This window comes from Chenopodium album, chromosome 7 (assembly GCF_948465745.1).
Source record: "Chenopodium album chromosome 7, dcCheAlbu1.1, whole genome shotgun sequence".
Classification (NCBI taxonomy): domain Eukaryota; kingdom Viridiplantae; phylum Streptophyta; class Magnoliopsida; order Caryophyllales; family Amaranthaceae; genus Chenopodium; species Chenopodium album.
In genome coordinates this window covers 625,491-638,675 of record NC_137840.1, presented here as the reverse complement: position 1 = coordinate 638,675, position 13,185 = coordinate 625,491, and the positions used below count along the sequence as shown (strand labels likewise).

Genomic DNA, 13,185 nt, shown 5'->3' with positions numbered 1-13,185 from the left:
TAAGATGAAGAAAGCTTAGCCTTGATACATGTATGCTTAACTTGAGGTTTTTACATTCATGTTTCCTAACACAACTATATTTCAATTCATTGAATTAAAAATTTGACTGCTTCATGCACTCTCTATATAAAGCTTATTCCCATCCCTCAGATTGCTTTACAAAAAAAAAAAATCGGTTTATTTTTGAGCTTTTAGCTAATAAGATCTTTGTGTAGAGAGGATGTGAAGTAAGGAGTTAAGACTTTGCAGTCCATGCAGGAGTAATTGTTCACAGTTCAGAAGAAAACACCATATAAAATTGATATGTTTTAGAGATTTTAGATGGTTAAGGAATTTCCAAAAAAAAAAAAAAAAAAAAAAAAGAAAAAAATTCCGATGCCGGGACTTGAACCCGGGTCTCTCGGGTGAGAGCCGAGTATCCTGACCAACTAGACTACAACGGATTACTGATAAACAATACTTGTTAAAATTATATAATTAATTAATACTTGGATTGCATGCAACATGCTCAAAACACTTGAGAGATACCAGAAGTGTGTGTGTGACATGATGTGAAAATTTTTAATTTTGGAGCTGTGTGTGTGTGTGACATGATGTGAAAATTTTTAATGTGAAAAGTGATGTTGGAATGACCAAGTATTTAGGATAACCATTTACATTCAGGACAGTGGTACAGTCCTGTTTGTGATTAGTTATTAGATGGTAGTACTTGTGTTGTAAGTAATACCTTCAACATGTTAGATGGTACTGGTATTATACAAACTAATTTGTAAGTAATACCTTGTAGATGTTAGATGGTTTTCTGATATGTTGGTTTTCTGTGTTGAGGTTTGTTTTGCCCCCTGATCCCCTCCCCTTAATGGTGAAGGTTTAGCTGTGTGTAATCCAATGTTGGGTTGTTTGTTCTTTGATGGGTGATCCTGATGGTTTTTTCAAATCTTGTTTAGGCCTGTATGAGGACCGAGAGATGTGGATCCCCGCCTATGTTAAAGGGGTATTTTGGGCAGGAATGCAGACTACTCAACGTGTTGAGAGCATCAACAATTTTTTTGACGGGTATATTAACTTGCATACCCGGCTGTGTGAGTTTGCTCCGAATTACTGTAAGGCGATGGAAAGCAGAGCTAATGATGAGCATTCAGCGGATGCTAATTCTGCACGTTTTGTTAGGCCTCTTATATCGGAATTTGCCTTGGAACGTAAATTTCAGAAGGTATATACAGATGCGAAGTTTGTGGAGGTACAAAACCAGTGTAACCGTGTGGCATATTTGACCCTTGTGTCGAAGAAGTTGGTGTCAATAAATGAGCAGGAGTATGTGTTTTCAGATCGTATATGGATTTACTGCAAGAAAAAAAGGAAGGAGACTCCCCTGGAAGGTCGGCTTAAGGACTACACTGTTACGTATAACACAGAAAGAAAAGAGGCAAAATGTGACTGTCGACATTTTGAATGTCATGGAATTATTTGCAGGCATATTATAAAGGTTTTAGACATGAGTGGAGTGACTGAAGTTCCATCCATGTACATTGTGGATAGGTGGAGAAAGGATATTAGTAGGAAACATACGCTTGTCAAAGTTGCGTATCATGACGCATCGAAAACAGAAGAGGTTCGAAGATATGATAAGTTGATGTTAGCCCTTGAACCTATTGTGTTGCGTGCTTCTGCATCGGATGAAGCTGTAGAAGTGGTAATGGACATGATTCAGCTAATGAGCCTAAAAGTCGACGAACTACATGTGTTGGCAGAGGGCTCTGGCCAAGGTTCGGGTGGGGAAGAAAGGCCTAGTGGCGAGGAAATGGAGCCTTTGCAACAAGCTGTTCCTCCCCCTCCCCAAACCCCAAGCTCAGTTAATAAATGTAGTGTTGTAGGTTCCACGGTCACACCAAATTCTTCTACAGGTGTGAAAGACCCTGAACCTCGGGGTAAGAAAAAGGGTAGACCTCGAGCAACACGATACGTCTCCGCAGCAGAAAAGGCTATGGCTAAGACAGGGGGTGGGGGTGGTAAGAAGAAACAGGCGAAGAAGGGACAAGACAAGGACATAGAATATGGACAGGGGAATAACCTACATCCCCCTGAGTTCATGCAACAACAAGTAAGGCTATCTATGTTTGTTGTATACGGCAGCATTTCTAATATTGTTATTATTATATATTTATGTATGCATATATATGTGCAGGTTCCTTTCCCAACTGTAGTTCCTCACCATCATATGTTCCCAAACAGTCAGGTAGTTTTCTGCCAAACTCATTGGCTATTTGCCACTGTCTTAGTTTTTGGTATGGTTTTTGAGTTCTTATTTTTGAAATAGATAATTTGTAATGCACTTTGATATTAAGATGAAATTTTTGTAGTAAAGTTATATATGTACAACACCCATTAAAGGTATATATACAGAGCACCCATTACAGGTATATATATAGAGCACCCATTAAGCTAAGATTCTGATGTGTTATATTACGACGTGTTGTTTATATATAGGTCAACAATGGATACTATGGTGGTGACCATTTGTTGTTCACCGGAAGTGGTGGTGGTGGCCCTGGCCCTTCCCAACCCTTTACCAGGAGGGTGCTTGCTGGTGGAATTCATATGAGCCAGCATAGTGAGGCAGTTGGTTACTTCACCGCCAACAATGCGTACCACGGGCAACTACAATTTGGGGATACGAGCCATTTTAATCCTTCATATGTGCCGACAACAAGCTTAGAGCATAATACGCATCCGCATATGCAAAATCCACATTTTCGTGTTCCACATCCCAATTTTACATTGAATAATACTTGATTTTATAGTTCAGAATTACGAATTTTAATAATGTAGTTAAAATGCTTTTTCAACTTGTGTTACTAATAGTTCTCATTGAAATTTACTGGCTTTACTATATGGTTTGGTCCAGGTTTGAAGTGAAATACATTCATTTGGTTGGATACCATCTAAATGGTTGATGGTATTGAAAAAGACATATAACCATTCCATGTAATGGTTGATGGTATTATTTAAAAATTGATACGAGATACCATCTAAATGGTTGATGATTCACAGTAGGGTTATGTCCAGCACCAATCAGTAGGCAGAAAACAGACATGAAACAGTAACACATACCATCGAAAGGCCAACTAGTATTGGGAAAAAAATCGTAATGCCTAGCCTAAAATATGAATTTCACGCGTGTGTGTATCATGTGCTGCATGTACTTGTGGATAATGTAATCCAAGGCATTATCTACATAACTATCCCCAGTACCCCTTTCACATATATATGGTATATGTTTAGGTGATATATGGGAGTTGATAAACTTAAACTTACTGAAATATCTTTTCCAAAATAAGTATGATTAAAAAATGTAAGACCAAGTGTGATAGTGTAGACATGCTGCTAGAAGGTGGTTTACGCACCGGCGAGGTAACTGAAGTTTACGGTGAAAGTTGTGTAGGTAAAACACAAATATGTTTGCAGTTGCTGTTGACTTGTATGTTGCTGCCGGAAGACGGTGGGCTGTATGGATCCTCTATTTACATACAAGCGTGTCCGGTGTATCCTGTGAAGCGGCTCACTCAGATAAGTACACATTTACTGCAAAATCATGTTATTGATGAAAATCCACTTAGTTTGGTTCAAGTTAAGAAGATAGAAAATCCTCAGCAAATTTTGTTAGTGTTGAACCAAGTAGAGAAAATGGTATTGAATTCTCACGAAGGGTGCAGGCACACGAGGGTGGTGGTGCTTGATTCAATAGCACATTTGTTTCGCGTTGAACATGACAACACATCAACAGGATTTTTACAACGTCACCGGATGTTAGTTACTATTGCGAGGAAAATGAAACACATTGCCGCATCTTATAACATTTCATTCATTGTGGTAAACGAGGTAACTGATGTAATTGAAGCACCAAATGCTCCGGAAAGCACATTCCGAACTTTTACTTCAGGCCGTGAAGTGAAGGCATCTCTGGGAAGTGCATGGGGGGAAGGTTTGATTACGAACAAGATGTTTATTTCGAAGCAATTCAGTAGTGACAGTCAATCATGGTACCGGGAATGGTTGGTAATAAAGAGCAGCAGCTCTCCCTAACTACAAGGGCGTCGGTGTGCGTTTAGTATAACACGTAATGGATTGTCAAATTAGGGTACCTATAAAACAAGATGGTGTCCTAGTAATGGCTGTATGATACCATCCCTAGAAAGAATTTGTTTGTTATGGATTGTGTATACTATTTTGGTGCAAGGAATTGCACCATCTTGTACTGTAATGGTATTAGTATAAGTTGTTGTCATGCATTAATGATACCAACTACGCTTGTGTATAATATTTTGGTGCAAAGAACTGCACCGCTATCATGGTATTAGTGTATGCACCATCTTGTACTGTCATGGTATTAGTGTAAGCACCATCTTGTACTGTCATGGTATTGGTATATTCAGCTATGTAATATTCCATGCAGCATTGTTCCGTACAGTGCATTAATAGCGAACTACCAACTTCAATTACAACATATTTCATCAGAATAAATACGTAAAGGGTAGTAACTTACTACTGTCAAAAGAACATCACTTCCAAATTTAAAGCTAACCAAAATTTCCTAATTTCAAATATGGAAAACAAACCCAACAACAATGGTGGCTCTTCTTCAACCAAAAGAACCACAAGAAGCATGACCCGTCGGTACACATATGCCGAAAAGGGAAAAGCTAAAGTGGAAGAGTTTGAAATATGCAAGGAGCTTGAAGAACCGGGTGAAAGGGATGTGAAAGACTCCATCGGTGCAATTGTTCTCGAGAATCGGTCAAAGAATCTACTTCGCCCATTTCAACTTGCTGTGTATGGTGGTAAAGGTTCAGGTGCTATAGGTGGTTTAAGGTATCATCCTGATTATCCTTACTTATCACTACTAGAACTAGGCCCGCCTAGAGAGTTCAAAAAGAATGCATATTGCCTTTTATTTTACTTACTTGATGTATACAAAATGGCTTTTATTGTTGACGTAGTGAAATAAAAAAAAAAAACTTGCCAAAATGTATGCAACATAAACGTGCATACATTTGGCTAGGAAAATTCTTAGCATTATTTAAGCCCCTGGAAGCTTGGTTGGAAGAAGTTAACAAGATTGTTGAGAAAAATGTGCCGGAGTCGGGGAAATTTGGTATTCTTATCTTAGGCCGCAAGTTTTCTGGTGAATGTGGGGTGGGTATTCATGTTGCCGATAAGATCAACATCACATGTGAGTGGGTGAACTTCTCCCATGACAATTTGAGGTACGATCTTGAACGTGATGAGGAAAACTTCCTTACGTTCAAAAACATGATGATGGAGGCTAATGGGTTGGATGTTATGGAAAACATTGAAATTCTACTCACTAATCCGTACCTTACTGATCTCCATCCTGAAGATTACAAGAAGCAAATGGATTTGGCCAACAAGAAGCTTGTGGACCGTCTATTTTGGGATGCAGATTTAAGTTCCGGAATAGATTACACCACCACAGACTCGTCGGGATCGGATGGTAGTGAAGAAATCTAACGCCAAGCAGCTAATGGCCTCTGTTGTAGCAAAGACTCCATAACATAGATTTGGATGGTACTGATTTAACAATGTTGCTGGTGTGTCACAACACCATTTTGTAAGTAGATGGTATCATCCTTAACCTTATGCTTGGTAGGTATTGTATGTTTCTTAAGCCTATGGTTTATGTATGGGCGTAGATTATGCTTATGGTATGTATGGGAGTATTTATGATTATTTTAAGTAACATGTTGTTTATGTTTTATGTCTTTTTAGTTGGGTAATTTGTAATACTAACTAAGGCTTATACATAAGCCACTTATGTGTAATGTCATTTTAGTTGGTTAAGTGTATTCCATAATTGCATTGAAAAGTGACCAGTGTGTTTTTGTTGAATTAATTAAGTCTCTCAATGCTTTTGTTCCCATCGAGAGTTAATGCAATAACGTAAATTGAGGAGCTCAAAAGAAAATGGACTGAGAATTTAATGACTAGGTTTTTCACTTCGTTTATTGACGTTAATAAAAGTTTCAACATATACAATAGAAATGACTATGTTCTTGTACTGCATTTAACGGGAGTGAATCAAGTAATCAAGTAGTAAAAAGTGCTGGCCACTGTCCCATTTACAACTATGATGAACACTAAGGGAAATACCAACGACCACCTCGTTAGTGTTTAAGTGAGTACAATATTGTGCGATAAAGAAATACAGGAAATACCAACGAATACCTCGTTGGTGTTAAATTTATACTACAATTTGATACCATCTCCTTTTATTTGGTATCATTATGATCAAACAAACAAACCAACAAGACCAGCAAAACATTAAATAAAACATTATTTGATACCATCTCCTTTTATTTGGAAAAGAAGCGATAAATTACGGGTGAACCGCATCCGGAAGCCTTTCCTCATTGTCTGGTGTAAAAATGCGTACGTAAAATAGCGCACCTGTAGCGTAATAAACCTTTAGGGTCTCACCAGCAACTATGGCATTATCAGTGACAAGCGTTTCCCACCCTAGGTGGAGGAAAACCGGTCTCTCGGATGTAACTTCAACCCCTGACAGAGTTACATCCCACATTCGACCCTTATTTCCACGCATAACTCGTACTGCGTCTGAAGGTCGACGTAGCCAGGGTCTCCAAGGGGCCGGAAGAGGCAACACATAAAGGTTGAACGTCACATACATAAAAATTAGTTACTGTAATTGGAAATCATAAAAATATCGTATTATGGATTACCAGCTTGTCATTCATCGCATTTTTGAATAATATTGTTGTGCATGGAAGATTTTCGTACTCCATTTTTTTATATAATTTTGATAACAAATGTTGAAGAAATAAAGAGATAGGATGTTATGATCAAATTACAAATGTGAATGGCCTATTTATAGTAGAACATGGAACATCGTCACTATTGGGGGTGATTGCTTATATCTAAATACATAATGTTGAAATAAGTGTGAACACCTCCCCTATTTCGCAAAATGAGGCAGACCGTTGAACTTGGGAAATTACAGAAACTAAACAATGTTCTCCACTTTGTAACTGGCCTACCATTTGATGCATGTCTGATACCATCATGTGTGAAGTTCCACAATGTGCAGTCAACTTTATAAATTGATGGTATAACAACAAAAATACCATCTAAGATGATGATGGTATTTTTTTAATATATAGTAAATAGATGCTTATGATGGTATAACAACAACAATACGTCTTATATATTATAATAAGTTAGCCATCATATTAATAGTACATTACACATAAGGCAAACGCTAATGCATGATAACTTTTATATAATTAAAACCAACAAAAACCATTACATCATCAGGAGATTCTACGATTAAATTCTTAAAAAACCATCCGCAGCCTGCATGGTATTATCTTAGTTTGAAATAAACACTAAAAATGTCAAAATTGTTCAGTAGCTCAGCATCACCAAAACGGGGGAGTAGTCTTGGGTCCCACATTAGAACAGCACCTCCAGTGCATCCCCGTGGAGCAAAACACGACACCCTATAACCACCTGGTAGCTCACTTACTACCCTGATCAAGGTGGATCTACTAACTCGGGATTTAGTGATAACCCAGACCCATGGCTTGAAGGTGTTGTAAAGGGCCTTGAAGTGGGGTATAAACGAAGGACGATCAACACCAAGGGCATTCCAATGGACCGCTACCGTACCTTTCGGAATGTATTTATTATCATTCCCATCATGACTTGTTCTCTCGGAATGGATGTCTACCTCGTGATATTTACCTTTGCGGAACCAAAACCACCTAAAGGTCACTTTAAAGCATAGATAGTGCATAAGTGAATCCACCCGCATCACATGAATCGAATCAGCGTACTCTGCCACAAACAAAGGGGCAAGGAAATCCGGAAAGCTGTACACGACAGGGTCTTCAACATTTATAGTGGGTGTTGGATCTAAAACAGGTAGTAGTTCATCGGGATACATCTTGGGAGAGTTTGATTCTCGCAATTTGGATGACGTCTAATCCAAAAAATCCCAAAAAGCTAAATGCATGTTAGGATGATCCTGCGCGTATGGGAGATGTGCAACAACAGCGCGCTCACTGCCGGGTTTTGACATCAACTTGGGTTCAAATCCATCTCTGTCATACTCCTGTGACCGTACCCCTTTTTTGACATACTCAGGCGCAATTGGTCTTCCTTGCCGGTAGTCGATGCCGTCGTTGTAGTAAAACATATCGTTGTAATCCACTTCTGCCTTCCCTCTAATCGATGATGGCGGTGTGAAGTATATCATAGCCGGTGGGTGATATGTGAGGTGTTGACCCCCCTTTACTTCATTCATGGACAGTTGTGTGTTGATTGATTTGTTCTTACCACGATGGCCAATAACTTTTCTGAACATTGTGTGGAGAATGATAGGTTTCCAAAGGTATCTGAAATTGTGTGTAAGGTAAGGGTTTGTGAGTTTGGGTTATTATGGAGCTGGTGGTACTTATGCAGTTTAATAAGCCAACCTTTTTTATTACCGTAATGTTGCTTATATTATGTAACACGTCGTTAGTATACAGTTTTAATTTGATGGTCCTCTGTGGACACAAAGAAACACCATCCTACTATATGTTGGTATTCAGTGAATACCATCTCATTTTGAAAACTGACTGAGTGCGTCCAAGCTGTCAAGTGTAGCGTGTGTTCACCCCTACTCTGTCATGTCGTCTGCTAAGAGTAGGCTTTTTAGATAGGCCACTGTTTTACCTTTTCAAATGTATGAGTTTGACCTTTTAAAATAATAATTTATACATTTAACAGAACCATCAAATGGTGGTATTTGACATGGCAATGTGTAGTGTTAAATTATACCATCAACTCCGTAGTTAGTATCTTGTTCACATAAACTCATGATTCGAAATTTTAAGAGGGAATTTTCCCGCCTTTTGCGTTGTCTTCCCAATAAAAGTTTTGAAAGTGAAAATTGACTATCAAAGGGGGGTTCCCCATTTGCCTTATAAAAGGAAGGTTATTCATTTACCTTCTACGAAAAATTTCTCAAATTTCCCAAAATCTGTCAAAGATTTTATTAATTCTCCAAAAAATGTCAAGGAATACTTCGGGAAGTACTGGGTATAGGCCGCATACCACTGAGCGAAATCAGTCACCCGTGTCGTGGTTTGAGATGATTAGTTGTCCTAATTGCGAGTCCACTGCAGTTGCAATTCGGGTCTCAGATACCTCCACCAACCCTGGACGTTTATACTACAAGTGTCGACACTGCTCTTCTTTCTTCAAGTGGCTTGAAGAGGAGGGCATAATTCGACGAGATGATATGCTACCGAGGAAGGTACTGTCGTTGGGTTTGGACAACATGGCTGTTGCTGTTTCTGAAGTCGTTGTGGGTGTCCGGGTGATCAAAAAACTAATTAGGTTTTTCGTGATTGTATTTTTAATTTATGTACTAGGTCGTATATGATAGACAATCCTTCTTATTTTTAAATCATGTAGTACTCCATATTTCTAGTAATAATATCAATTAATACAATGTCAATTATGCAAAGAACCTCAGGTTCTACTTTTAACGACTTCAACGTATATAACTGGATTATACCATCATACAACTAGATTGGTAACAAACAAAGTTCGGATGGTGTACCAAGTAAACTAAACCAAATGATAATTTGGAATATTTTTAGAAATTGACAATACTGTCAACCATAATGATGGTACCAAACATACTATAAAGGGTACCATCAAACTTCCTAACGGTACCAACAAGGTACAAAACATACCATCAGACTGCAACATATTACAAATTTCATGAACTCTTCTTCCCCTTACCCGGATAACCCAACAGTTTATTGAGAGACTTCTTGCAACTGGGTGATGCACCAGGAGGACCCTGCAAAATGTACCACGTCGGTTAACAAATGGTTACACAACCATCCAAGACCCACCATACAAAATGCAAACTCTAAAAAAGTAACTAGGAAACTTAAGTGGAAGGAAAGATTAACAACTTGGTGGACTATCCCAGGTACGTCGGGGTGTTTCAATGGATGGGTCGTAGGTTCAACATCGCCTTTGCACCAAAGCACGACGACACCACCCGGTGAGGCAATGGGACCAAACAATTCTACTTCATAAATCATAGGGAGTGCTAGTCTAATGAGTAAAACATCTTCATACCTGTTACGGCTCTCCGTTACTACCATAATGGAAGGTTGGTAACGTTGGTGAAGTTCATAGAAGTACCGGACAAAACACAGGCGGTTCATCCCCCTAGCATTCCAGCATACAATCTTTTTGCCTTTAGGAATGATCGGAGGTGAGCCATAGTACGGACAAGTGGGTGAGGCCTTAACTTTGTGGACATGGAACCGCAACTGCTGTTTTTTGAAATAAGAAAAATACACTTGCACATGCAACACCACGGCCACGGTGGCTAATTCCATAACATGAATAGAATCGGTGAAAGAACCAACAAACACCGGACATGTTTTAGTTGGTACGACATATATAGGTAAGTTATCAAATTGGTATTGTGGTTTAGGATCAAAAAGAGGTAATAAATTTTCCGGAATCAAGCCGTGTTCCAATTTCTCTAATTCCCACTGAAGATAATCCCACCAACCCCTATGCATGCCATACGAATCGCATAACAAAGGTAAGTGACTAGGATATATTTTCTCACCTGATGGTATTAGCATGAACCTTCCTATGAAAGGATCCCAATAAACGGCAGAACATAACAAAGAAACCCTTAACTCGACAAGATCTATTGGAGCCCCATCATCAATATCATCATAGTTCTTGTAATAGACCGTGTTGTTGATATCTAGTTCAGCCTCACAAGTCTGTAGAGGCTTCAGGTACATAACATAAGGTGGGTGATAAGGTATTCGTGTAGTAGGGGATAATTGGGAAGATTTTAACTTATTACAAATATTTGGTGAATTTGCCATTTAATTATTTGGAAGTACTGAGCTTCAAATAGCTTCCTTTTATCTGGACAAGGAATGACATTCACAACTTCAAATCATATTTATAGTAAATGAACTCGCATTTAATGCAACTATAACGCATCAGACTATAACTAAACGGTGACTACACAACTATACAGAACTAACTAAATCTTCGTTAAGACCCAGAATTGCACTGCAATGGCACCAACAACTACTGCGATGGTGTTAACAAAACAAAGAAGTAACACTAACAACACCTATAATGGTTTTAACCCATTAGAGTGACATTGTACCTTGAGTACAGCTCACATACTTTATTTATCATTTACTGACAACAACTACTGGGTTATTGATGAATGCAATAAATGACATAATCATTTCATGAGAATTCAAGTATCAATATCAACACCATCAGCCATCTGGAAGGTATCATGATCAATTCCCTTACAAGTCTACCTATGACCAACATGGTATTGAAATTCATTTCAGAGCATATATAAAGTATCATCAGTTATATAATTGGTAAACAGTGAAACAGTTAACCTAAAATAAGGGGTACCATCCATGAGCATGGTATGGTATGCATACAACAATCAGATGCATTTGTAGAAACTCTATTCATAATAATTGGAACCCCAAATCAAAAAAATTGATATCAAACCAAACCATGTTATCAAACTATAGCAAATAACTCTACACATCAAAAAATTGATGCCCACCTGTCAAACCATTTTCAAAAGCCATACAAATTAAATTCAAAAGGCACACAAAATACTGCAAAGTTTTGTAGTCCCCAAAAAGTTCTACACTCCACCAGTTTCCATAGCAAATAATAGGACCGTTCTCACCCTAATGTGACAAGGGCATCAAGTTCATTTCTCCTCTCATTGCAAACTGATCTTAGGTCTTCTATTAACAACTGCACCCTTCCTGTTTTGACGTCACCCCGATCCTGCAGTGATGGACATAAATTCAAAAGTCAACCCCTAACTCATAAACAGTCCAACACAAACTAACTAAGTTGGGGAGACTAACCATCTGCCACCTAGTCGTAAAACGATCAGTACTGTCCTTGATGCACGCCAGCATCACCGCTCTACAACACAAACTAACATCAAATTATGGTAACCACATCAACCACAGTTTCAAATCATCAAATGTATTTTGTGTAAAAAAACCAAAAATAATTCCAAAACTCACATGTCTGGTTGTTGAACGACACATAATGACTCAACAGGCCACGCTGCAATCGAATCTTCAGCCCATGTCTGATCGTGATATTTGACAAGCACATCCATTGCACTCACCTACAACAATCCACCCAACAACAGCCTATCAATTTAACACATAATCAGAAGAAAAAAAAATTATACTTTTAACAGGTTCCAAAAGGGTATAATCCCACCAGTTTGCTTAGATAGTCTTTATGTTCTGCAACAGGATCACCAAATATGGAGTCAATGATCCACACCTTCTCCTCCTTAAAAGAGAATGCTGCACACCACCAATGATCCTCCTTGAGAACTGGAACAAATATCTGTATCACATAATAAAGTATCATATTAACTCACCACTGCTGTATGACATAATAAGGTACCCAAATTCAAATTATTGAAATTGAAAAAAGTACAACACAGTTGGACGGTCTAAGACTCACCACTGCTACTTGGCTAGCAAGTACACCCCGCATAGGTTGGCCGTGCTTTTTCGCAAGGATTGCAGGAGTGTCCGTGTCATTTTTCAAATTTATCTATAAATTAAAAGAAATTTGCCATTAAAGCTAAAAATGAGCCATTAAGACTAAAAACAAACACTAAAAAATAGGCATCATCAGCACATGATTCTTGCATCATTAAGGCACAATCTCACATACCCCAAAAGCCGGATGCATCATTATCCGTTTGTTGTGCCCTTCATATTTTATTGCCCATTCCTTTGTGTAGATCTTCGACACAACATTCACATACTGGGTACCCACTTTCCTCCGACAATGTACAACATCATGGCAAGAATCAAGACAGGTAAACTCACCGTCACATTGCAACATGATTGGTCCAGCACTGCCACCAAGTATAGTACATAATTCTAAAGTTATAATTCAATAGTATATGATTCAATAGGTAATTTCAGCACCAACTATAGTTACAATTCAAGACTGTAATCGCTTATGTTTCAGCACCAAGTATAATTATGATTCAATTTAATAATTAACATATATGTCAAGCCAAAA

General features: G+C 38.3%; 1 protein-coding gene and 1 non-coding gene across 2 annotated transcripts; one reads left to right on the top strand and one right to left on the bottom strand.

The window, feature by feature from the left end:
- Positions 1–370: 370 nt before the first annotated feature.
- Positions 371–443, bottom strand: TRNAE-CUC (transfer RNA glutamic acid (anticodon CUC)). The gene has a single exon. It is a non-coding gene; the product is annotated as a tRNA-Glu (tRNA).
- Positions 444–3,378: 2,935 nt separating this feature from the next.
- On the top strand, positions 3,379–4,476 carry LOC145639826 (DNA repair protein XRCC3 homolog). The gene is made up of 2 exons (XM_081691155.1): positions 3,379–4,052; positions 4,434–4,476. The coding sequence occupies exons 1-2, from the start codon at positions 3,379–3,381 to the stop codon at positions 4,474–4,476; spliced, it is 717 nt and encodes a 238-aa protein (XP_081547281.1).
- The last annotated feature ends 8,709 nt before the right edge of the window (positions 4,477–13,185 follow it).